This window comes from Globicephala melas, chromosome 6 (assembly GCF_963455315.2).
Source record: "Globicephala melas chromosome 6, mGloMel1.2, whole genome shotgun sequence".
NCBI lineage: Eukaryota > Metazoa > Chordata > Mammalia > Artiodactyla > Delphinidae > Globicephala > Globicephala melas.
This window is the reverse complement of record NC_083319.1, coordinates 43,427,325-43,452,925: the sequence shown is the minus strand read 5'-3', so window position 1 is coordinate 43,452,925 and position 25,601 is coordinate 43,427,325. Positions and strand designations below refer to the sequence as shown.

Below are 25,601 nucleotides of genomic sequence, written 5' to 3'. Positions count from 1 at the left end.
TGACTTGCTTTAGCCAATAAATAAAAGAGCTCATAGAGTCAGTAAGAAAATTAGAAGAGATAGTGTATGCAATCTACTTAGCACAGTGTCGGGCACATAAGTCCTGGTTAAGTGGTAGCAATTATCATTGAGAGTACGTATAGTATAAACAGCATGTACCAGGAATGTTGCTCTCTGTTCCAGGAACTTTGATCTTCATGTTTCCCTCGCCCTTCTCTCCTCTCCCCCCTCATCTTCTGGCTAGGCCCAGATGCTATCAATCGATGGATGGCATGACCAGCTAAAGAGTTTGCACAAAGCATACACGGGTTACAGTTTCCAAGAAAGTGGGAATTAACCAATCTACCCTTGGGTTCACCACAACCGCAGATCCACCCTGGAGTTAAGGACATTTATGACATAATCTAGTTGGAGCTAGTTTAATTGAAAATATCTTCCTTGGGTAATTTTGAACCCGCACTGAAGAACTAGGAAAACAGACACAATTTGTTGAGTGTCATTGGCTAAGCACTTCATGTGCACGATCTCATTGAATCTTCACAGCAACTCTCTGAACGCCCTGAGACAGACTCTAAATTGTCCCCATTTTACTGATGAGAAAACTGAGGCTTGGAGATATGAATAATTTGCCCAATTATGTGGAAGGTGCTGTGAAAAAATTTAAATAAGAACCGATTCTTGTTCCTCAATCTTTCAATACTAAAGATCCCTTTAATTTTCTCTTTCCTTTGTGGAAAGAGAGAGTTTTGAGAGTTTTAATTTACCATGTAACAGTATTATTATTGGATTGGTCAAAAAGTTCATTTGGATTTTTCCGCAGGATGCTATAATATTTAAATCAACCTCTGTCTTGGAAGATGTCAAAGTGCTAGACCTCCTGGTTTGGAACTGTTGAACTAGCCCTAGCTCCTCATTTGCAACTGAAGAAACAGAAGCTCAGAAATAGGCTCAGGGATTTGCCAAGGCCACTCTGCTCCCATGTAGAAGGAAATCACTAAAATCTAGGTCTTGTTATTCCCTGTAGCCATTTCATTTTCCATGACAAAATTCTCTGGAACATGCTCTAGTCACAGGAACAATTTGTAACCAAGTCACCGGTAGGAGGTGACAGAATTAAGGCAACAATCATCGAAGAGGCTTGTCACGTATTTAAAATCTTCATGGCAGCTGCTCTGTATGTGCCCCACCTCTTGGCTAAGTGATTATTAACCGCAAGAGAAGGTTCTGATACCATGTAGAGTAAAGGCGAAAAAATTAAGAACTTTTTAAAGATAGGTGACAACCAAAGCAGATTACAAATTACATGAAAGATGATTCGCGTGTCACTGGAGTAAAGGATTTCCATAAAGGGATGTAATGATGTACTGGGAAGAACGCGGAACTGTGTCATCATTCTTGTTAATTTGGGGCTTGCTTTACAAGATGGCATTATGTCTTCCAGTTTGGTGTCATAAAGGCTGCAACAGTGGGAGAAAGCTTCATGCGATAAATGGGACAGAAGCAGGACCTTAAAATACAAGGTAAATTTGAGACTTATGTGAGGTCTTGCCCAGGGAAAATTAGGGCTGAAGATCTCCCACCCTATTCCCAGGGACTGCTAATTCTGGTTCCCTGGGGTCTCCCAGGACAGTGGAAGGGAAAGAGGGGAGGGGAAGGGAAATAACCATCGATGTTTACTGAGCACCTCTTATTACGTGGCAGGCAGTAGACTAGGATTTGGAAGACATGAATGGATTGAATCTTTACAGCGGCAACCTCAGTTAAAATGCTGCCTGTACCAAGAAGTAGCAAAGCATGGGGGTGTGAATGTAGCCTTGGAAGCTAGACTGCTTGGGCTCAAAACTTGGCTCTACCCCTTCCTACCTGCGTGAATTCAATCAAGTTATTCACCTCTGTCTACCTCAGTTTCCCCAAGTACAAAATGGGTAAAAGTGTACCTACAAAATAGGGTTATTGTAAAAGTGCAATTATTTCGTAAATATTTAAAGAATATATATAATGCTCTTGTACATGGTCCTGGCTGGATAAATATTAAATAATATTACATTATGAGTAAACCAAGGCCCAAAGAGGTTAAGAAATGTACCCAAGTTCACACAGCGGAGAAGTTGCTGAACTTGACATTCTGATTCCATGACCCTTGGTCCTTTCCTTTCACCTTGGGGCTGCTCAGGCTGAGTTGATGGGATATGAGACCAAAACAGGCCAGAAGCTGCATTACAATGCCAGGCCAGAAGCTGCATTACGTTCCCTAGTAAGCGCCCCGCACAGCACTAACCTGCATATCTCCACCCATTTCCCCCAAAACCAGTCCAAGCCACTGACTTCCAGACAGAAGTCCTGTGTCTCTCCTCCTGCTCTTGTCTGGAGCCTCCCAGCAAACCACGCAGCTGTCCCCACTTACACAAGCCCCAAATGCACATGGTCGCCAAATGAAACAAGGACTTTATGCACAAATTTTAAAGAATTTTCACTCCCTACAATGACTGAAGGGCATGAACGCTCAACCGAGAGATAAATTTCTCTAAGAGAAATTACTGCTAATCTTATCAAGAGGCCAAGAATTTAAGCCCTTACTTTTTGTGTTAATTTTGATTTTGTTTATTTATAAGTAAATCTTAAACTTGGAAACATAAGTCTGATTGTCTATCAGTTCTAAAATTGGTGGTTTTGGAAACTCTAATATGTTTTTCAGGGGGTCAGATATCCAACTGGTAGAAATCATCATCGTCATCATCATCATCAAAGCAAACACTCAAACATTTTTATGTATCAAACGCAATTCTATGAGTTTTACATCTACTATCGAAGACAATCTGTAAGCCCCCCTACAAGGGGGATCTATTATTATTCCCAATTTATATATGAAGAAGCTGAGGCCCAGAGAATTTAAAGGATTTTCCCAGGCAGCCTTGCTCCATAAAGGCTTCCGTGTGATCTAAAGCTGTCAACCCAGCTTCCCCAAATCTTTAACTTGGGACACAGACGCAGCCTAAAGTCATCCCAAATGTGGCCATGGAATAACCCCCACCCAAGCCTCATCTGAAAGCGTAAGAGATGACTAAATAGCGAGAGGAGGTTTCCATTGAATAATAATATTAAACACTGCCAGGGAATTCCCTGGTGGTCCAGTGGTTAGGACTCCACGCTTCCATTGCAGGGGGCATGGGTTCGATCCTTGTTCGGGAAACTAAAATCCCTCAAGCCATGTGGCTTGGCCAAAAAACAAACAACAACAAAAACACTGCCAAAGGATCCCAGGTTTCTTAACCAAAGTATTTATTTGGTGAATATCTACCCACTGATATGACCATTACTAGAATGGAAGTGTGGTTCTAGCCAGTGTTCACCTGACAGGATGAATCCTAGCTTCAGAGCACATAGTACACTACAATATTATTTCTACTTATTCATTTTCCTTCTTATAGAAGGATGATAATATGTCCCTGTGCAATGTCATGTAACTGCAGTGCCCGCCTATCAGAAGAGTGTACTTCCTGTTCCACTACCAATGGGCTTGGCCATTGCTGAACCCTACCGGCTCCCTTACTTTTCTTCTGCCCCAAGAGCAGCCTATCCCAAGACATTGTTGCTCCTTTAGAATGAAGAAGGCACTTGGAGTCACAGCTGACCCTCAGCAGCTTATAGCATGAGTGAGAAATACGCCTTAGCTGTTGAAAGCCACCGACATTGAGGACTTTTGCCATCAGAACATAACCTGGTGAAAGCTGACTGACACAAAGCAGTATCTAAAATGATGCCTAAAAATTCGAAGATGTCTGCTGATCATCCTCAAGCTACATGAGTTTCTGAAAGCCATTCTGGGCTCCCCACTGTGTTAAGAGAAACAGAATTCTGTGTTAAGAGAAAAGGAACTGGAAAGGGAACAGTGGGTTGCAGGAAATAGAGTGTGAACAAAAACCACATCAGAGAAGCAGAGTGACAAAGCAAAAGCCATCAACAAAAGGGCATAAATAATAAAGGAATACCATCCATCACAAAGCATCACATACAAACGTGCACCACTAACAACAGAGAAGGGGACAAGGAAACAGAAAGTAGGAGAGCATCCGGATGCCGAAGGACGTTATCAAAGAACGACAAGGAAAGAAAGAGACAAGATGGTGGGAGGAACTGTGAATAGTCTTAAGAGAAAAAAAAAGTTGGACCGCAACATTACGTTTGCTGCAGCAAGTCCCCTGCTAGAAGGAAAGTGCAGTGAGGCAGCCTCTCCTCCGGGGAAACATTCCATTTCAGCTGGGGACAGCCCCACCAGATTCTAACACACCCTTTCAGGGGGCCATGAATGGTGCCTCCTGCCTCCCCCTGAATCAATGCCCTGGGGCCTCGCTACTGAAATTGGAGGTGGCGGTGGGGGGGGGGGGTGTCGGGGGGGGGCCGCTGGCGGCATCGGCATCACCTGAGAGCCTGTGAGAAGGGCAGAATCGCAGGTCCCACCCCAAACTGCACTGAATCAGAATCTGCATTGTAACAGGATCCCTGGATGATTCCCATGCACAGGAGAGTTTAGTAAGTGCTGCCATTATGTCCACTCGTCCTGAAGTAAATGCATTACGCCCCTGATGCATGTCAAAATGGAAATATAAGTTATGACTCAGGTATAGCATACTAGAAATTTAGCTCTAACATTCATTAGTTGTGTGCCCTGAAGCAAGTCACTTGACCTCTCCCGAGCTTCAGTTTCCCCCTCTGTATACTGAGCATAACGATACCTTTCTCAGAGGATTGCTGTGAAGGCCAAATGAAATAACATATGTTAACTGTAGAGTAAATACTGATAGATGTCAATTCCCTTGCTTGAAGGCCAAGAACAGGTTTTGCTGAGGAGTGAGTGGCAGGGGTAAGAAGCAGGAGAAAGATATTTTGAGGAAATGAGGGCAAAGAGAAGGTCCAGCAAGGGATACTGTTCATGGCAAGACACTAGCTTAACCTGAACGTTCCTAGCTGGCCCTCCTTGTTCTCTGCCCTCTGTCTTTGAAACAGCAGAAGTGTATTCAGAAAGGAGCTGGACGCTAGAAACCGTGGCACACAAGGGTTTACTCGCAGCATCTCCTGCCCCACAGCATACTAATTATTTAGCAGATGTGCATGACCTAACTACACAGCTAAGTCTCTGAGAGTCAGTGATTTTCCACTTGCGTCCCAACACTTATAAGAAAATATCACCCCAAGTATAGTTCCCTCGGCATATATTAAAGCTTCCCAACACAATATCAGCCAAGGAATTACCACACTGTATACAAATCATCCTGTTAGACAATAGATTCCTCTTTTAAAAAATCATATAAGGTTTTTAGGAAAACTGGTGTCCTATAAACCTGAAAATTTCATTAATGACAGAATTTCAAGCCCAGACTAACCTTGAGCTCTGTCTCTCTAAATTTCCTTTCAATTCTGTGTGGCTGTTTCCCTTTTTTCACCAGTGTGAATTAATGAAACTCTTAAGAAAGTTACAGGCAAAGCAGGACCTCTATCCAGGGGCTAATGTGTCTGATGCATCTTCATCTCTGTATGTATTAAATTTAGCGACCACGTGGCCTCTGTCACGCCATGGCATAAGAAACGTTGATCTGGAGATATATGTTTTTTAGTGCGAGACTTTGGAAAGAGAAGGATTCAGCTTAAACTACATTAAATTGCACTAAACTAAAATTACCCTCTATTGCATCAATATGGGGGTGCATTTAGGTTTTTGGCCAGTTAATGAATATGCTCCATATGGAAAAATAGTGGTAAGGTGGGTGGAGACAGAGAGAGAGAGAATTTGACAGAATTACACCTCCTTCGTAGGAGGGAAGGAGCTCCTGTGACGGGCAATTGAATTCCCTTCCCCCCATTCCATAGACCTCTCAGCCGAAGCTGACACAAGTGACATCCAGGCAACCGTAGGCCCATCACAGGTATGAAGGATGATGCCCACAGGCCCTCCAGAGACCTGCTTCTCAGGAGCCTCCTTCCCATCACAGGTGACATTTGGTCTCCAGAGCCTGTGGAGCTCCACATGTTTCCACCAATGATGCCTCCGTTAATCTCACATTTGCAAACTGTTTGTCGGAGGCCGTCACACAAAACTGCAAACTCAGTGGGCTTGCTTTCCTGCGTGTTTCATGCAACACAGCTTCAGCAGGAATGTGTTTCATCGTTGGATAGTCTCCTCTTGGACAAGTGCTGTATATTTTTACTCAGTCATTTTCTCGTATGGAGATAAAACCAAGCAACCAAACTCCAACTGAAACCATCAAACTACCTTTTGAAAGGGTAGACCAATTTTTGTTCCTACAGATGAGATTGGAAGCAAAGGCATGGGACTCCGAAGACACAGACTCTCTGCCCAGCTCTGCCACCTACCAGCTGTGTGTCCTTAGGCAAGGCTGGATTTCACCTCTCTGGCCTTTTTCGTCTCCTCTGTGATGTAGATATAACAACATGTGTCCTACCCCGAGGTTGAGCAAATGAGATCACACAGGTGGAGGCAATTATGAAGTGCAATACTACTTGGCTTGAATGACCACGCCAAGTATAACAGCAACTAGCTTGACCGATCCATAAGGCTCAGTTTTTCTTCAAATAATTGCGAGAGGAAGTGAAAAGAAAAAGAGAAAGTGGCAGATCCTGCTTCTTCGTCCCAAATAACATTTGTAACTGGTGTGGCGTAGATTGTATTATGATTGTCTTAATTGAGTAGCAAGGCAGCTTCAGATTAGTTGATCAAATTCACATTTTTTACATTAGCATAGTACTGTACAGTCTCTCAGATGTGTCAGGAGCACAGACCCAGGTGTCACAACGTTCTATGAGACAAGTTAACCTTTCTGAGCCTCTCTGCATCTTGAAATTTGATGGATTTCATCCAGAAATCAATTTGGAAAGATTTACCAAGAAACTTGAGACTCCTTGTATCTTTTGCTCCAGTAATTACATATTTGAGAAGCTATTTTAATGACCTAATCCTAAACAGGACAAAATGTTTTAGGTACGAAGATATTTGTTATAGTGTAATTAACAACAGCAAAAAAAGAGGGACAATCAAAATGTTTAACCACAGTCCATCTTCTTTATAAAAATGCATGTTATTATTTAAGATGTCGATTCAGAATGCTCTGCAATAACATAGGGAAATATTTAATAAATTATGTTAAGTAAAATAAAAATCAGGGTACCAAAATGTATGAATATCCTACTTTAATCCCACACACAGGAAAAACTAAGAAAACGACTTTGCCATAACATTGCCAAGAGTCATGCTTCAATGAAAGTGGTTAATTTTTAGGCTTTTTTCTATTGTTTACAGTTTATTTTCAGTTTTCCTCTATTTCCCAAATTTGCTTTAATGTTTCTTATTTTATAAATAAATGAAACCTAAAACATAATACTAGGAGGTTAAAATAGTCTAAAGTCACCTGTTTCAATGTTAAAGATCTATGTTTCTATGATAGTTTCAAATGTAAAGATCTGTGATTAAAATAACTAACAGTTTCAAAGCAAGAAATCACTAACGAAAGACTATGGCTATAGAACGCTGTGTTTAAACATGTGGAATCCCAATGCCTGTTTCCACAGCACTCCCAGAAGTGACGGGCCAGGGTGTGTCCAGTGTAACACAGGGCGGCTGTATATAAATCTTGCTGAGAGCAAAAGTCTGAGAAAGAGGCCAGTAGTAAGAAGCATGACTCAGTGTTTATGAGATTCATCGGAACGGTCTATGTAAATGCCAGCCTATGAAACCCTGTGTGTGTGAATTATTTTTACAGCAATGTCATACTTGGTCAGAAGGCTATTTTAGCATGAAATAATTCTATAGGTGTGAGAAATACATTTTCCCCCCTCATAGGGCTCAGAGTGACATAATACTTTGGAGAGCTAATGAATTTTACAAAATGTTTTAAAAGCCGGTTCTGGAATGGTATTTTGATCTGCATCCACCACAGTGAGTTTATGTCTGGATTCTTTTGGAGACTGGAGTCAAGAGTGATGGTGCTTCAGGCCACGGTCCAGGGGGAATCAGCCAGCTGGCAAGCTCATGACCAGTTCCACACCAATGAGGCGGCTTTGCTTTGTGCATGGCTTGATGTTAGGGTCTTACACAGCAAATTCACAAAGAAAGAATAGAAGAAATATTCAGCTACAGAATAAAATTCTCCCTCTTGTTTATCTTTCACTATGACCTATATACATGTCCTAAGACCATGTTTTCAATTTGCCTACAATCTAAAAAGAAAAAAAAAAAAACAGTTTTCTCAATGATCTTGATAAACACACAAAATATAAAACAAACCCTGAATTGAAATTGAGGTTTGTATTAATCCACACGGATGGGTCAAAACGCTGCTCACCTTTCTTTGAAAGGATCCAGGCCTCCAAAAGTCAGTGGCTTTGGGAGTCTGTTTATATGGTAGCTGCCAAAGGGTGAGAGAATTCTGCGTGGTGTTTCAGCCAGGAGATGCTGCATACAAACCAAATCAGGCTGCTAAGGGCAGCGGGAAGATGAAAGCGTTAACAAAGCAGAGGATGGAGGCCAGAGAGTGACTTGCCCCCCGCCTCCCTGCAAAGGGACTCAGGGACACTGCCTTCCCAGGGAAGCAGCCAGGCACGTGTCCTCGCAGACATACCCATGGCAGGGGAGCAGCTAATCTATCCACCTGTCAGGACACTTCTGTCTGCCCAGGGCCAGGTGCTAGTCTGGCCAGCAACACAGGCCACTTGCTAGAGAAAACGTGTATGAAGAGCGCAAAGATTAGCAAAACGCTCCCACGTCAGGATGAGCTTCTGCCCCAGCCCTTACTTCTCTTCCATTCCGGAGAGCAAGAGGGAAGCATGCACAACTCTGTCTTGCACCCTTCAGTTAATTAATAGATCATTCTTCACAGCACAAAATAAAGGACATAATTGAATTGTTGGGCCTCTTTTAAAACAAGCCACTTATCCTTTTTTATTTTTTTTTAATTTTTATTGAAGTATAGTTGATTTACAATGTTGTGTAGCTTCAGGTGTAGAGCAGTGATTCAGTTATACATATTTTTTTTTCAGATTCTTTTCCCTTATAGTTCCCTGTACTACACAGTAAAACAAAGCCATTAAAGTCTTATTTTTTTTCAACTGAGAGAAAGAAATGGTTCCTACGAGTGGGAAATCTTCCATTAAAACCTTTCAGATAATTGAAAGTCCAGCAGCAGGCTGCCCCTCCCTCTCTGGCTGTTCTTAGGGATGTTATTTTCCAGGCCATGGTCATTGCTGCAACTTCTCTACCGAGTCCAGAACCAGATTAAGTTCTCAACTCAGCGTGGGAGTGGAGAGCGGGGTTTCTCCCATCTTGTATGTGCCACGGGCCTATTTATGCCTTCCCACATCAGGCTCACATTTTTAGCACCATCACTCTCCGTCCTGACTCATGATCACTTGCTATAAACCATGACATTTCGCATATCTGGCTTTGCTTAAGAATGAGGTCACCTATGCAAGGGACTTTTCCAGACAACTGAAGCTTACCCTCTGTGTGACAATTTCTGTTCAATTTTTTCTCTGTTAATTATCTGAGTTGGATTTTGTATTTTCTGAAATTGCTCACATACCCCACCTTCTCTTAAATAGACACCGAGCTTAAATAGTTTTTCTTCCTTGATTATTCAGGGTCATTACTGTGAACTTTCTGTCACTGATGTTATGGCCTCCAAAGGCTGTGCAGGTATTTAGGAGCCTTTGCCCTACATGACACTTGCTGAGAATCTGGGTCCATTTCTTTTTTTTTTTTAATAAATTTATTTATTTATTTATTTTTGGCTGTGTTGGGTCTTCGTTGCTGTGCGCGGGCTTTCTCTAGTTGCGGCGAGCGGGGGGGCTACTGTTTGTTGCGATGTGCAGGCTTCTCATTGTCGTGGCTTCTCTTGTTGTGGAGCACAGGCTCTAGGTGCGGGCTTCAGTAGTTGTGGCACATGGGCTCAGTAGTTGTGGCTCGCGGGCTCTAGAGCACAGGCTCAGTAGTTGTGGCGCACGGGCTTAGTTGCTCCGCGGCATGTGGGATCTTCCTGGGGCCAGGGCTTGAACCCATGTCCCTTGCATTGGCAGGCGGATTCTTAACTGGGTCCATTTCTGAAAGGTTTGTTTGATTTTGGTTTTGTTTGTGCAGTTCCCCTATTGTAAGTTATAAGCAATTACAGCCTCTGGCAACCATTTCTCCCACCACCTTACTCTGAGAAACCGAGCTCGTGGGTATTCTGTCAAAGCGCAAATTAAGTAATAAGGATCACGATAAGCACTAACATTTGTGGGTCTCTGCTACTTTCCCAGCATTCTTCAAATGACTTACAGGTATCATCATACCAATGGGCTCAGAAAGAGAGTCTGGGGGATCTCCCTGCGAGAAAAGAACCAATTATAAAGATACGGTTTTTTTTGTTTGCTTGTTTTGGTTTTTTGTGTGGTACGCGGGCCTCTCACTGTTGTGGCCTCTCCCGTTGTGGACCACAGGCTCTGGACGCACAGGCTCAGCAGCCATGGTTCACGGGCCAGCCACTCCGCGGCATGTGGGATCTTCTCGGACCGGGGCACGAACCCGTGTCCCCTGCATCGGCAGGTGGACTCTCAACCACTGTGCCACCAGGGAAGCCCAAAGATATGTTTTTAATACTCAATTGCAGGTGTCTGAAGGAAAGCTGCCTTTGTGTAACTTTCAGTTTTCCGGAGACCTTGGGTCAGCCGATGTGGCCAAATAAAGTGAACTCCAGACACATGAGCTCTTGCTCTTGCAAATCATTCCATTCTGAGCTTTTGGAAGGATTTCCTTCTATGTCTCACCACTTTTCAAACATGCCTCCCCCCTGAATCCTGTTATTCTTCACTTATCTCCTATTTCCCTTCCAATTCCACCTCCACCTTCCTTCTTTCCTTTCTCCCTCTGTTCCTTCACCCCTATATGTGTCTCCGAGTATAACCAGCAGTTTTCTGAGGCACTGCTAAGCTGGCAGACTCGAGAGCAAAAGCGAAACTGTACAGCAGAGAACTTGAGTCCTAATCCCAGCTCTTCTGGCCAGCTGTGTCACCCGGGCCGAGCTCACACAATCTACACTCACTCGCTCACTCAATCAAACAATTCTTCTGTCTCCAGCAAGAGAGTGACAACAATGAAGGAAAAAGATACAAATAAACTTACTTACAAAACAGAAATAGATCCACGGACATAGGAAACAAACTCATGGTTACCAAAGGGAAAAGGAGGGGAGAGATAAATTAGGAGTTTGGGATTAATATATCCACACTACTATATATAAAATAGATAACCAATAAGGACCTACAGTATAGCACAGGAAACTATACTCAGTATTTTGTAATAACCTATAAGAGAAGAGAATCTGAAGAAGACTATATATAAGTGAATCACTGTGCTGTACACCTGAAACTAATGCAACATTGTAAATCAACTATACTTCAATAAAAAAAAGATGATGAATGTGTTTGGTAACCACACGGAAATTGTTGTTAACAGTGAGTTAAAAAGAATACTTTATAGACTATATTCAGAATTTGGGATTTGAACTGGAGCTCACATTTAATTGTACACTATTCATAAAGAAAATGGTAATGATAAAATTACAGAGAAAAGGTTTCCGCTAAAAAATGCATTTTGAGAATTTCACTGTATTAATTACTACTTATTTATACATAATACTACTAAATCTAAATAAGTTTCTGAATCGAAATAATGTTTGCACATGTTTTCACGCATCAGTTTTTAATATAAGACATCTAAACAAGAGCAAAAGAAAGCTTACTGTAGGTCATTTAAAACTCTGTCATTTGTTAAAAACAAAAACAAAGAAAAAACAATGAAGGAAGCTGGAAAACAAAAAGCTGTACTCACAACCTTGATGGCAAATAAGGAACAACTTCTAACTGTTTTAAAAAAGCCATTCTCATTATTAAAAATTCACTAAATACCCACAATATTTCAGTCACTCTAAAACTAGTCACAGACCCTATCTTCCAAATAGTTTATCAGTGTTTTATTTTTCTTTCACCTAGGTAGACAGTGAAACAGTCTCCCAATTTATTCAACCAAACCATAGACAGCCCAGCACCATATTTTTCTCACAACAGTTCTCAGTAATAGTGAATGATTACTCAGTTATCCAAGGGTTTTTTTTTTAACATAAAACAGTCAAAAACTAAGAAATGAACCTCTCTTGGGTCAAAGTGAACTCACTACCTAGCCCTCCCATAAACCTGCCGAGTTGCTCACGTTTTATTTAAAGAGAGTTAAATGTTCCAGGATATCTGGTGGGAAGACACGAATGTGGCAGAGGGTCCTGGAATGGGAGTCAGGTGATCTGGGAGCAAAGTCTGGCTCTGTTCTTTACTGGCGGTGGAACCTTGGTCAAACTTCTTGCCCCACTGAACCTCAGTTTCCTCAACTGCAAAGGGAAATAATAGCTACCTCACAAGACTATTTTGGGTATTAAGTGGAAAAATCTATTTCTTAGAGCTAAGACAGATAATCAACAAATTCGAACTAAAGGGAGCTAAAAGTCATCCCTGTTTCTATAAAATGTAAATAGGGCTTCCTGGCTCTCTTGTCCACCATGGTCCTATTCATGTTTTTATTACTGTGGGTGGAGGACACATTCTTACCTTAGTACATAAATACCTGCAACCAGCCCTAATATATTATTGTTCTCATTTGACAGATGAAGCCAGTCTGGAAGGCCTTCAACTTTCCTCTCAAGGACTGAAAATCTTCTCTGCCAATCTCTCTCATGACATTAATACTGGCCCAGAAGCAGCAGAACAAGCTGGGCAAGCTTGGTGTAGTGGCTGGGATTGGGGGAGTCTAATTTTTACCCTTTGGACCACACAGCAGAGGATCTAAGGCTCTAATAGTTCCACTCTGTCTGCTGATCTGCCCAGTGTGGTTTTGCAGAGCGCCCCATTCCCTCCCCTGCCTCTCTCCAATCCATTCATGCTTTAATTCCACCAGTATTTACAGATTCCAAGCAATCATGCGTAAAAACTAGCCTCATTATTTTACAGTAACATTTCGTATGAAGTGTGCACCATATACAAAAGGGCTGTATGGCACTCCTTGACCGTACTGTTTCTCACCTCCTTCTAGTAAACCAACCAGAATTCCCTTATACGGTCGCCATCCCCTCTTCAGATTCAGATGTCTAGGAGTCTGCACCTGTTCATCCACTTATTCATTTTACTAAGCCACTACAATGTCTCATGCATTGTGCAAGCCTCTTGCCTTATGGCTTCATTCATTCTAAAAACACTGTGTTCTTTTTGTGCTTAGCACAGTCATGGCTCATGGTCCCAAGAAGCCCCTGAAACATGTAGCAGCTCCAAAGCACTGAATGCTGAGTAAACTGATCAGTATGTTTGTTCCTCATCCATCAGGTGATCCCCACAAGCTGAAAGAGTGTCTCCCCCTCATCTTTTTCTAAGGAACAGACTTAAGTATTCCCTGACAGGAAAAGAAGTAAAGAAGATCTGCATGCAGCAGTTCCTTAAGGTTGATGGCAAGGTCCCAACTGATAGACCTCATCTACTGGCTTCAAGGAGGTCAGCAGCATTGGCAAGACTGGGGAGAATTTCTATCTGATCTGTGATACAAGGGTTACTTTGTTGTTCATCGTATGATACCGGAGGAGCCAAGTACAACTTCTACAAAGTTAAGAAAGATCTTTGTGGGCTCAAAAGGAATCCCTCATTTGGTGGTCCATGATGCTCGCACCATCCACCATCCTATCCCCTTCAAAGTGAACGACACCATTTAGACTGATCTGGAATCTGGCAAGATGACTGATTTCAACAAGTTTGACACTGGTAACCTGTATATGGTGATCAGAGGCGCTACCTTGGGAAGAATTGGTGTGATCGCCAGCAGAGACAACCAGGTTCTCTTGATGTGGTTCATGTGGAAGATGCCAACGGCAACATCTTGGCCTCCCCACTCTCCAACGTTTTTGTTATTGCAAAGGCAAAAGACCATGGATTTCTTTTCTCTGAGAAAAAGACATCTGCCTTACCATTTCTAAAGAGAGAGACAAGAGACTGGCAGTCAAACAGGGCAGTCAGTGAAATGACCGCTAGGTGACATGATTGGAACGGTCTTTGTACTTAATTAAAGAAAATGTGTCACGATTAATGGCAAAAAATACCTCACAAACAAACAAACAAGCAAACAAACAAAAACTGCTTACTGAGCTTCAGGCACTGCACCAGGTTCTGGAGATACAGTGGTGAGCAAACCCATACAGAGACCCTGGTCCCTACTCTCGTTAATCAAACAAACATGCCCAATAGAGATATAATAACAAGTTGAGGTAAATGACCTAAAAACATCACCCCAAAACCTGACTTAGACTCATGAATTGGGGAGGCTGGGTGGGAGGGGTCATTCAGCAAAAGGCTTCCCTTCTCCTTAACCTGATCAGAAGAGGTAGGAGTTATTCAAGCTTAGGGAGATAGGAGGAGAATCCAGCAGAAGCTGGACAGCAGATGGGTCAGATCCCAGAGTCAGGTTAAGAGTGTTGTTGGTTCTTCAAAGGGCAATGGAAAGTGATAATAAGGATTTAAGGGAATGATGGGACAGATGTGAAAGATGCTTTCACAATGATCTCCCTGGTAGCAGTGGGAGAGCGGTTTGCGGGAGACCAACTTGTTAGCTGGCCATTGCAGTCATCTGGATGACTTAGTGATGTCTGGGATATGGTGGGTGGGGAAGGGATGGAGGAAAAGAAAGTTCCCAGTTGGAGAAACTGGATGAATAATAATGCCGTTCACTGAGATAAGGAACTGCAGGAAAGGACCAGCTTGGGGGCAAATGGAGAGAAGCAGCATTGTTCCAGGTTCTGTGCTGAGGGCTGTAGGTACGTTATTTTGGCTTTATGACAAACCTGCAAAGTAGGTATCATTATCTCATTTTTCAGATAAAAACCCAAGGCTGTATTATCAGCTTAGTTTTTCTAACCCAACCTTTGTGGCTCTGATTTTGCAGGGCAATCTAGTGCCCAATTAGCCTCCCAAGAGCTCTTAAGAAGAAAGATTACCTTTCCCTGGAAACCAAAGCCCAAAGTCACAGAGCTCAGATCGGAATGGATTTGGAACGTTGCCAGAGATTTTGAGTAGGCTACTCTGGGACCCATGGCAGGCAGCCACATATGATTGTGCAGGTTGCATACTGCACAAACCCAGAGGGTGCCAGTCATATCAAAGTCCATGTGAATGCTGCCTCCTGAATATATCAGCCCTGTCCCTCTCCAGTTTCTTTTCAAAGAAGACTCCAAACTCCGACTCTCCAATAAACCTCAGGGTTCAAAAAGAATCAGTGACCAAGGCAACACCGTGCACCTTACCCCTCTGGTCCCAGATGTTCTTTCCTCTTTTGCAGCCTTCATTCAGACCCAGGTATTCATCCCTGACCCTTGTCTGCTTACCTAGTACCCCAGGGAGGAGTAGATGTAAAGGTAGAGTGAGACGTCCATCACCAAACCACTACTGCTTACAAGAGCTCCCCAGACTGATACACCAAACCTAAAACATTGTTAATATCTGCCCAAATAAATGCTACGTAGAAATAAACAAGTTATACCAAAGCTGTCACCTTTTTACATAGTTAACATAAAATATTCCTCAAATTTCTGATTAAAGGGCGTCCTTGCTCACCTGCTCGCATCTTCCCAGACCCAAGGTGATGTCTGAACAGCAGTGACCAATTGTTTATCTTTGAGGAAGATCAGTCCCCTCTGAGATTTACACTGAAAAAGCCTGGTTCTTCTCCACAGGCCCGGGGGCTGGGACAAACCACAGCTCTCGGTCTGAAAGCTCAGGCAGTGAGAAATGGAGCTGACTCTAAGACTAAAGCAATCAAGGGCCCTTTTCTCATCAGCCCCTAAGACGGTGGAACCACATTCACAGAAGTACTCTGGATTCCTGAGTTTCTTGCTTGGGAATGCTCCGGCAAGAGGCACAGTCTCAAGTGCACCAGCCCTCGGTTATGATGGGGAGGGAGCTGATCCTGTGGTCTGTGATCAGAACGAGCTCAGCTTTCCAAATGAAACTCCTCCGCCAGCATCTCCATCATTACTAGTCCTTACCACCATGGCCCTTTAAAAGGTACCAACATTCTTTTTTTTTTTTTTTTTTTTGCGGTACGCGGGCCTCTCACTGTTGTGGCCTCTCCCGTTGCAGAGCACAGGCTCCGGACGCGCAGGCTCAGTGGCCATGGCTCACGGGCCCAGCCGCTTTGCGGCATGTGGGATCTTCCCGGACGGGGGCACGAACCCGTGTCCCCTGCATCGGCAGGCAGACTCTCAACCACTGCGCCACCAGGGAAGCCCGAAACATTCATTTTAAAGACGCTTTTTATTGATACACATGACCTTGTTCCTATAAAGGAAATCGGGAAGGATATATTTCTCAATTTCCAATCAAATGATTCCTCTGCAGACATGCTGCAGTGTTTTTCTTTTTTGGAAAACCCATCTCCTCTATCAACTCTAATGTGGTTGTTCATTTAGAGTTTTGAATGTGCTTCCTTATACCTATGCTACATACCACAGAGTATAAGTTGACATTTAGGGTCATCCAGAATTTTTCTTCTACGGAAATCCACATATGGACCAACTCGCACTGCAGAAAGGAGCCCTTCGCCTGCAGCTGTCACTGCTCAAGTGGCAGATGCACTCCCCAGACTCTAGCAGTGACGGTGACCCTCTCCCCACAGCATTCCTGGGATATTGATGTGCCCTGTATCCTTCTACTGGCAGCTGACACTCCCACCACACGAATGCCCAATGCTGGCTCATGACCCACCTCTGAGGGCATGTGGGCTGCAGTGGTGCCCCACCCCTGAGCAGCTGCTTGTATTGCATCAGCTGGTGGGATCTGGCAATGGGAGAGGCTTGGCAGGCAGTCTACCCGGTATGGGGACCCTGGCTTCCTGCCAGCCAGAGTTCCAGGGGTCTAATTCCTTATTTACTTTTTTTTTTTTTCCTCCGAAGTTCATGGGAACTTGGACCATTTACTGACATCATGAGGCTGTCTTGGCCTGAATACATTTTTGAGCTGACCACTATGAAACTGGAGGACATTTCCCAAATCACAGTCTAGGGCTGGGAGCCCTCATTCCCTACCCGTCTTCAATTTCTCTTACCACAGAAAGAGTATAACTAAGAATGACTAAGACATCACTATGGAAATGGCGTAACTAAAAATGGAAAGCATGGCTAAAATTTAAGGATGGACCTAGAACTATAGGATTTGATCTCTGTCCCTATTCCAGCTAGAAATGGGCAGGTGGAAAAGGAAGCTGGGTGGGCACTGGCAGGAGAGAAAGAAAATGTGTTTCCACTCATTTCTAGTTCTAGCAGTGAGTATACAGATCAGAAACATAGCTGGGTTCTCGAATGGGGACGGGAACCCAGGTAACAAACATCATCCTTTGATCACCATCTCTACAGCCTCGGGGTGGGGGGGGGGTCTTACTCTCCTGGTGTTTATTCTACTGTCTTGGTCGTTGAACAATAATTGGATCAGTTCCTTATTTGTCAAGAAGGCACCATTTCTGGAGGCTGTGCTTGGGAGGAGTGACTATTTCCCTTGCTGTCCTCCACCTCCAGGTAAGGTGTTTTACAGAGAAGCTCCAGGCACCCAAGCCTGTTCTAACCACGCAGAAGGCAGGCCCCCTTGAGAAGCATTTGAGATCCAGGAGGTGGTGATCCAAGGCCACACTTGAGGTTTACTTTTGCCATTTCTGATAAATGCCACATACTCTCGGGAATGAAGGGTGGATAACAGAAGGGGAGATTTAAGGAAAAGCCAGATGAGATTAAGTAAGTGAATCTGCATCAGTTTAAGGACCAGCAGAACTGGGGTGAAAAAGAGAATTAAGAGACCACTCTCTCAATTTCAATAGAATTAAGCTCCAAACTACCTGATTAAAAATGAAAAACAGGGCTTCCCTGGTGGCGCAGTGGTTGAGCGTCCGCCTGCCGATGCAGGGGACATGGGTTCGTGCCCCGGTCTGGGAAGATCCCACATGCCGCGGAGCGGCTGGGCCTGTGAGCCATGGCCGCTGAGCCTGCGCGTCCGGAGCCTGTGCTCCGCAACGGGAGAGGCCACAACAGTGAGAGGCCCGCGTACTGCAAAAAAAAAAAAAAAAAAAAAAAAAAAAAAATGAAAAACATCCCTTCTCCTTCAAAGGTTTCTGCTCAACCCAAGGGCCTGGCCTAGAAGAGCAGAGCTTCTCTCCTCACAATGACAGATGAATAATAAATGCTCCTAGTCGGAAGAAAGGGCATACAAACAATTTCTCCAAAGTTGTGATTATTGGAGATGCTATTATTGGCTAATAGCAGTTTCATTTTACAATTTAAAATTCCTTTGGTCTATTGAAATTAGCTAATTCCAATGACAAGGTTATGTTAATGTAACGGAGCAGGACCCTATGAGGCCTTCCTGGAACAGACTCCTCTCCCACCTTGTCCTCCACCTTTCTCCTGTCTGTAAAAAAAACTTTAGCCTCCTAGGCCTTCCCTGAGTTCCAAAGAGTAAATTTAATGAGAGAAGTGAGAAAATGCAGGAAAAAAGGAAAACAGTCAAGCAAGACAAAATAATCATAGTTTAGCCATTAAACAAAGTCAAGGACTTTTAGTTCCTCTTCAAGGGCTATAGATAATATTCTGAGCCATATCCTTTGAGCTCTTTGCAGATAATGAAACTGCCACCAGGTGGAAGAAGTTAACTGTATGCGGCCCACAAGCACATAGAGCCCAGACCAGTTGGAATCAGAAGGTTGATGATGCTGCCTCCCAATTACCTCACCACCAACCAATCAGAAGAATGTTCATGAGTTGATCACGTACCCCACAACCCCTCTCCCTCACCCTGTCTTTTAAAACCTTGCCCTAAAAGCCACTGGGGAGTTCAGGCCTTCTGAGCACTAACTACTTGGACTTCTTGCTTGGCACCTGCAATAAATGCTGCATTTTCCTTCACCGCAACCCAGTGTCAGTAGATTGGCTTTACTGCATGCAGGCAAGAGGACCCAAGTTTGGTTTGGTACCATTAAGACTTTGGAAGGGACAATGGCTATTCCAAACCATTAAAAGACATGTATCATATCTACAGAATATCAAAGCAAGAATTCAAGTAGGTAGACAAAAACCTGCCTATTAGACTTTTTTTAGGTATCATATAGATAAATCTATGTCAACTTCTGACGGAAAACAGCTTAAACATAACACCTAAATTCTATCTAATTCTGGTCTAATAAAGCATAAGTGAAAACCAACATGATAATTTTCTTCTCCCTAAAATGTTTTCCAAAGGATTAGTCTAATTTTTTAAAATCCTACCATTTTATTACGGATAAACTTCTCACAAATGAGTGCCATAATTATTGACTTAATATTTTTCTCCTAAACAAAGGGTATATATCCTCTAAAGTAAAAGGTTTACCTACTACTATAGTTGAATGTTGCATATTAAGTAAAATTTTTATTTACCTAGAAAATGTAATTTATCAGGGGAAATGTGACACTAAAAGTGACCAAAACACCTTTACTGTGGCTGAATATGAAAGGATAATTGTGATCTCTAACAAGAAACCTATCCTAAGAAAAAAATTAAAATTAGCAGTAATTGTTCTTCTGGCTAAAGCAGGAAGCTGGGAATCGTACTTCAACCACTTCTTTTTCCTGTCACTCTTCTAATAATGTAGAGTAATTGCTCGTCTAATGAAGGAACTCGGTAAATAAACTTACTCATTACTTTCAACTGATTACTCTGAAATAGGGAATTTCTCCATCACAGCAGTTGCTCTTCAGAAATGAGACAAACCTCTTGCTCACATCAAACCCCACAGTCGAAATGTTTATTATTAAAATAAATGTTATGGGAGTGGAACACAGGTGCAGTCTACAACTGCGCGATCGCAGATTGCTATTTATTTTCACCCACAAAACAATGAACTGCCAAAATTGACCTTTTCTGATTATTTCTCACTCAGTGTTAGGTAAGTAACAAAGAGCATACTTATACTATCAGAAATGCAAGTGATTTCTTCAATCAGTTTCCTCCTTCATGTGCTCAAGTTAACCTGTAAGAGGGTCAGCAGTAAACACAGAAACGATCACAAACCTCAATTCTGAAATCCCCATAGACTATCAACTCTCTGGGAAGCTTAAGGTAGAAAACAAAGTACTTATATTAGCATTAATCAACTTTAATGGTCTTTTTAAAGATACTTACAGTAAAATCTTTTTAAGAATCACACATCTGTCTTCATTCCCTTTGTAGTGTGAGGGTAAATGAGTGACAGTAGTAACCCTGCAAATAGTCTGCCTTGTGATTAAGACGTCATCTTAATGCAGACTTTATATTTTGGCTTTTATGAAGGTTTAAAGGTTAAAGGCAACATAAATTATGCATCTCCTCCTATGCCAGGCCTGTACAAGGTGCTTTCCCTGTTCATTAAAGATATTGCTTCCAAATGGGCAAAAGCTTTGTTTTAAGGGCCAAAAGAGAAACATTTCCCTTACGTTCATTACTGCAATGCTGGAGAACCAAAACAATTCGGAATTAGGAAACTGCTAGAATGTTGTTCCAGAATGTATAGCAACTGTTGACAGACACAGTGAAATTACCCTTCACTCTTTGAACAACAGTACAGTTAGAGCCAGCCAACATGCTGGTCTCTTCCCAGGAGAACAATGGTGTGGCAAGCCTCACACCACCAGCGACAGTTGGGGTTCTCCCGTTCTGCCTCTGCCCCAAGTTGCAGTTCTGAACAGGGACCGGAGAGACTCGATTCGCACTGGAATATCCCTAACTCCCGCACTGGAGCAAGCTCCGCGTGAGGGATGCTCGGGTAAACTGCGCATTCTCACACGTTACTCCTAGTCGGCATTATTACTTCCTCACTTACGTTTTGCCACGCCCTCCAGCTAAAGTACGGTTTCTTCTCCTTTTACACTTACACGTACCGCATCTGCAGAAGTCTGGGCTCTTTTTCTCAAGGACCACACCCATTTATCCTCTAGCCTCCAGGAGCAAATTGTAGATTTGGCTGGATCTGCCTCTCTCCAACCTCAAGCCAAAGGAACCAAAGCTGGACACACAGCACCCAACTTCAGCCGAGTCACGACTACCCCCAGCCCGGCACTTTGGCTATGAGGGAGGATTATGGAGACAGACTGCCCGCTGCAAACCCCAGAGTTCCCGAGATTCTTTCCAGGGGACAGTCCGTACACCCTGACAACTAAGTGGCAAAGTTGTTCCTTCCTCCTCTGCTGCAATGTCCTTTCTTTTTCATCAACGCGCGCGTGCACGCGCGCGCGCACCAACACACACAGCCTTGCTCCCTCAACTTACCAGTTTAGACTTGGCGCGTTGCAAAAATTCTTCCATGTCGTTCCGAGTGGTTTGGACCAGAGGTACCCGGAGAGCGCGGAGGACTATCTCCTCCGGGGCGAGACGTGCCGGGTCCCCGGACAGGGGCCGGCCCGGACGCAGCGACCGGCTGCTCCCTCCTACCGCTCGGAAGCGGCTGAGGTTGTGGCTGCGCCCTCGTCTGTCGCCTCGCAGGGCTCCCGCCCCACCCCGCGCCCGGCTGCCGGCTCGGGGCGCCTGACTCTGCCCTAATAAGGAAAGTGGGTGTGACGCCCGGGAGCCCCAGGGCGCGCCCCGCACGCTGGCTGGCACGCGCCTGCGGGGCCGGAGCTCTGGGCCGAGTCTCGGGGGCGGGGGTGTTGGCGGATGGCGAGGGGCTCCTCCGCCAATCGCAGGGCCCCGCTGCGGCCTCCTGACGTGGCGCGCCGAAAGATGCTGCAACCATGGACAGCGCCCAGAAGTGCGAGCCAAGTGCAAGGGGCTGCTGCAGAGGGAGGCTCTGCCGCAGGCACAGCCGCTGTCAGCCAGGGGAAGTGGAAAGAGGACGAGAGAGCCCCCCCCCACCCCCGCCCCGAGAGCCTCCCTTCTCGGCCAGCGCCTCCCTGGCTGGCTGGCAGGTTACAGAGGGCTCCAGCGGTCACTTAATGAGCTGGCTCTGCTAGCCTGGCCAGGGGATGCACTCAGCTAGATTGAGAGGTGGAGGGGGTTACTGCTGAGCTAAAAGCAGTACGACCTTGATGGAGAATAATCCGAAGAGCAGGCTAGGAGGTTGTGGTAGGCTGCATCTTTCCTCCTTGCCCTCAAAACATACCTGCCCAGTAACAGACCTCTGCAGTTCACCTCAGCTGGGTTCCCTTATGTTGGCCCTAGAGCTATGGATACATACACCCTTCTGCAGTCCCCATCCACTCCGACATGTATGCTCAGGAACGGCGAGGGCTATAGAACCTTCCTCCAGCATAAGGGTCTGTGTTTTTACAGGATCCTCAGATCATTTCTGTGTATATTAATGTTTAAGAAGTAATGCAATAAATACTTAAACTTACAGCTATGAGCCTTATTTAAAGCCACAGAATTTTGTTGTGTGTCCTCTCTAGGCTTACCAGGGCCCCAGATACATCCGGGCCTTGGCACATCTGCCTGTAATACCCTTCCTGCCCTCTCACCAGCCACACTGCCTGGCTAACTCATGCTTCAGCGATCGGCTTAGAGAAGTGATCTCAACCCCAACTGCACTTTAAAATCACATTATAATCATGCAGGGCTTTAAAAAATACTGCTTCCCAGGCTCTATTCCAGACCAACTGAATCAGCAGCTCTAAGAGTGGGACCACAGCATCAGTCTGGTGTAAAAGTGCTCCAAGTGATTCCAACGTGCAGCTCAGGTATGATCCTCTGGTTCTCAAATGTTAGCGTGTATATGAACCCCCCAGAGATGTACTGAAGCACAGATTTTCTGTGCCTCACTCAGGGAATTTCAGGCTTAATAGGTCTGTTTAATGGGCCCGAGAATTTCCACTCTTAACTGTCTTCCAGGGTTTGCTGATGCTGCTTAGAAGTTATCTTCCTCCAGGAAGCCTCCCCTGACCCACTCCTCCCTTTCCACTCCCAGACTGAGTCGGTTGTCCCTTCCATGTTCTCTCATAGCAACCTATATTGTCTACTCTACTATAAACTGCTTATTTGTCTGTGTTTTCCACCAGGCTGTGTGCTCCACGAGAACAAGGACCTTGCCTATCTCGTTCATTGATGTATCCCTAACGAGGCTCATGTCATACATAAATTGCAATAAACATATCTTAATGAATAAATGTACATATGAAAGGTTCCTCTCTCTCTCTCTCTCTCTCTCTCTCTCTCTCTCTCTCGCTCACTCTTACTCTCCCTCTCTCTCATTCTGTGTGTGTGTGATTATCCAACTGTTTTTTGCTCAGGAGGACCCAATAAAAAGAAATCAGTGCAGTCAACAGATCTGATTAAGAGGGAGTGAGTGGAATGTTAAGCTCTGATTTACATTCAGGCTGTATGGAAACTGCAGATTCTCTCTGCTTTCTTTGATGACTTAAGTAATTTTAAACCATCCAGGTAAAACAATTGTTTTGTCAGCCTTTAAATCTGTGAAGTTGATTACAATTCAAGTAACATTACCAAGAAAAATTCCCAAGAATTCTTTGCCTCTGACTCCATTGGGGAATTTAATGACAATCACTAAATTCCTCTGAAATTTTATTTTAAACATTTGGGGTAGGTATTATACAGCCTTGAGTTTTCTTAAATTTTTCTTCTGATGGATTCAAACTCCAGCATCTATCTCCCTGAGTTTTGCTCCACCAACAACGTTTCTGCAAAAGTTTATCAAGATTTACCTCCTCCAGGAAACCTTCCTGAACTGACCACTTGTATTCATTTCTCGAGGCTGCTGTAACAAATTACCACAAACTCAAAGCAACACGAATTTGTTGTCTTACAGTTCTGAGGATTAGGATGTAGACATCTTTGGGAAGCCATTATTCTACATACCATACAACCAATTCTCCCAATTATTTGGTGGTTATCAGCCTTTGATCCTCAGTTTCTTATCATTCCACAGCATCCAGAAATCTAGTGCCTTTAACTCTAAATTAGAAGTCATCCACCCTGGCTGCACAATGGAACCATCTGAGGGGCTTTGAAAAAATATTGATGCTCCAGCCCATCTCCAGAAATTCTGATCTGAGTGGTTTTGAGAGGGACCCAGGCATTAATATTTTTAAAAAGCTCATCAGGTAATTCTCTGTGTAGTCAAAGTTGGGAACTACTGCCGGTTAGATAAATTTGCATTCCTCCAGTCACCCAGTACTGGAGTCCACTTTGACTTATAACTTTCTCCTACCCCTTATGGCCAAATAGTTCCCAAGTCCAGTATCTTCAACCTTTGAAAAGACCTCCAACTTCCTTCCTTTCTGTTCCAAGTGTCATCATTGTAACTCAAGTATCAGATCTGAGCCTGAAGCCCACTCCCCTTCTCGCTAGAGGCCTTCACACTTGTCTGCAGAACAATCCCATTTCCTCTACTCTTTTCTTTTTACTCTCAGATTTCTTGACTTCTAGACTCCTCTCATTTGAGACCTGTATCTGAGTATTATTCATTTTGAAATTAATTATCTGAGTAGATTAGTAGGATGGTTGTTATGGACTGCATGCTTTTCACATATTGAAGCTTTAACCCCCAATGCGACGGTACTAAGAGGTGGGGCCTTTGGGAGGCAATTAGGTTCAGACGAGGTCATGAGAATAGTGCCTCCTTGATGGGATTAGTGTCCTTATAAGAAGAGAAAGAGACCACAGTGCTCGCTCTCTCCCTCTCTCTCTCTCCACCATGTGAAGATACAGCAAGAAGTGACCACCCACAAGCCTAGAAGAGGGCTCTCACCAGGAACCACATGGAACAGCATCTTGATATTGGGGTTCCCAGCCTCCAGAACTGTAAAAGATAACCATCTGTTGTTTAAGCTGCCCAGTTTATGGTATTTTGTTATAGCAGCACAAGCAGACTGATACAGTGGTAGTGCTGGGAAAAGGAAGACTTTAAGGATCATCTAATCCCATCCCCTTATTTTACTGAACAGGTAGCCAAGGCCCAGAGTAGTTCAATATCCTCTTGGGCTAACAGAGCTGCTTAGAAGCAGAGCCAGGACTGAAACTCAGCTCTCCATCGTTCATTCCTTCAGCATTTATGGATCATTACCTATGCTCAGGTAGACATTATGCCCAACCCAAGATGTATAGGCAAGATCCCTGCCCTCAAGGAGCCCATGGTCTAGTCACTATAATACAAAGAGATAAATTCAACAATTGGGAAACATACGGTATTGTGCCAGTTGAGATAGAATGTGGGCTGGTGACTACAGTCTGGATTCTCATCCTTGCTGTGGTAGATTAAACATGGAGGCAAATTCTTTGACACCCCTTCCAGTAAGAAGTTGGGTCTATGTTCCCTCTCCTCGAATCTTGGAGAGCTCCATGACTTTCTGAGCAATAAAATACAGCAGAAGTGTCACCAGGACAGTTTCTAGGACCGGGCTTTAAGAGACTGACAGCTTCCACTTCCTGTCTTATGGAATACACACTCTTGGAATCTAGCCACACAGCAGCCATGTGGAGAAGCCCACATGGAGAAGAACTGATGACCCTGGCTAACAGCCCAGTTGCCA

The 25,601-nt window shown here is 43.9% G+C and overlaps 1 protein-coding gene and 1 pseudogene across 1 annotated transcript in view; one reads left to right on the top strand and one right to left on the bottom strand.

Annotated features, from left to right (window-relative positions):
- PRUNE2 (prune homolog 2 with BCH domain) overlaps positions 1-21,530 on the bottom strand; it is a 271,726-nt gene extending 250,196 nt beyond the window's left edge. The window contains exon 1 of the mRNA XM_060300830.2: positions 21,391-21,530. Coding sequence (XP_060156813.1) covers positions 21,391-21,426 — 36 coding nt within the window. The 5' untranslated portion in view covers positions 21,427-21,530. The remainder of the gene's footprint in view (positions 1-21,390) is intronic.
- On the top strand, positions 13,314-14,094 carry LOC132597453 (small ribosomal subunit protein eS4, X isoform-like; annotated as a pseudogene).
- Positions 21,531-25,601: the final 4,071 nt, after the last annotated feature.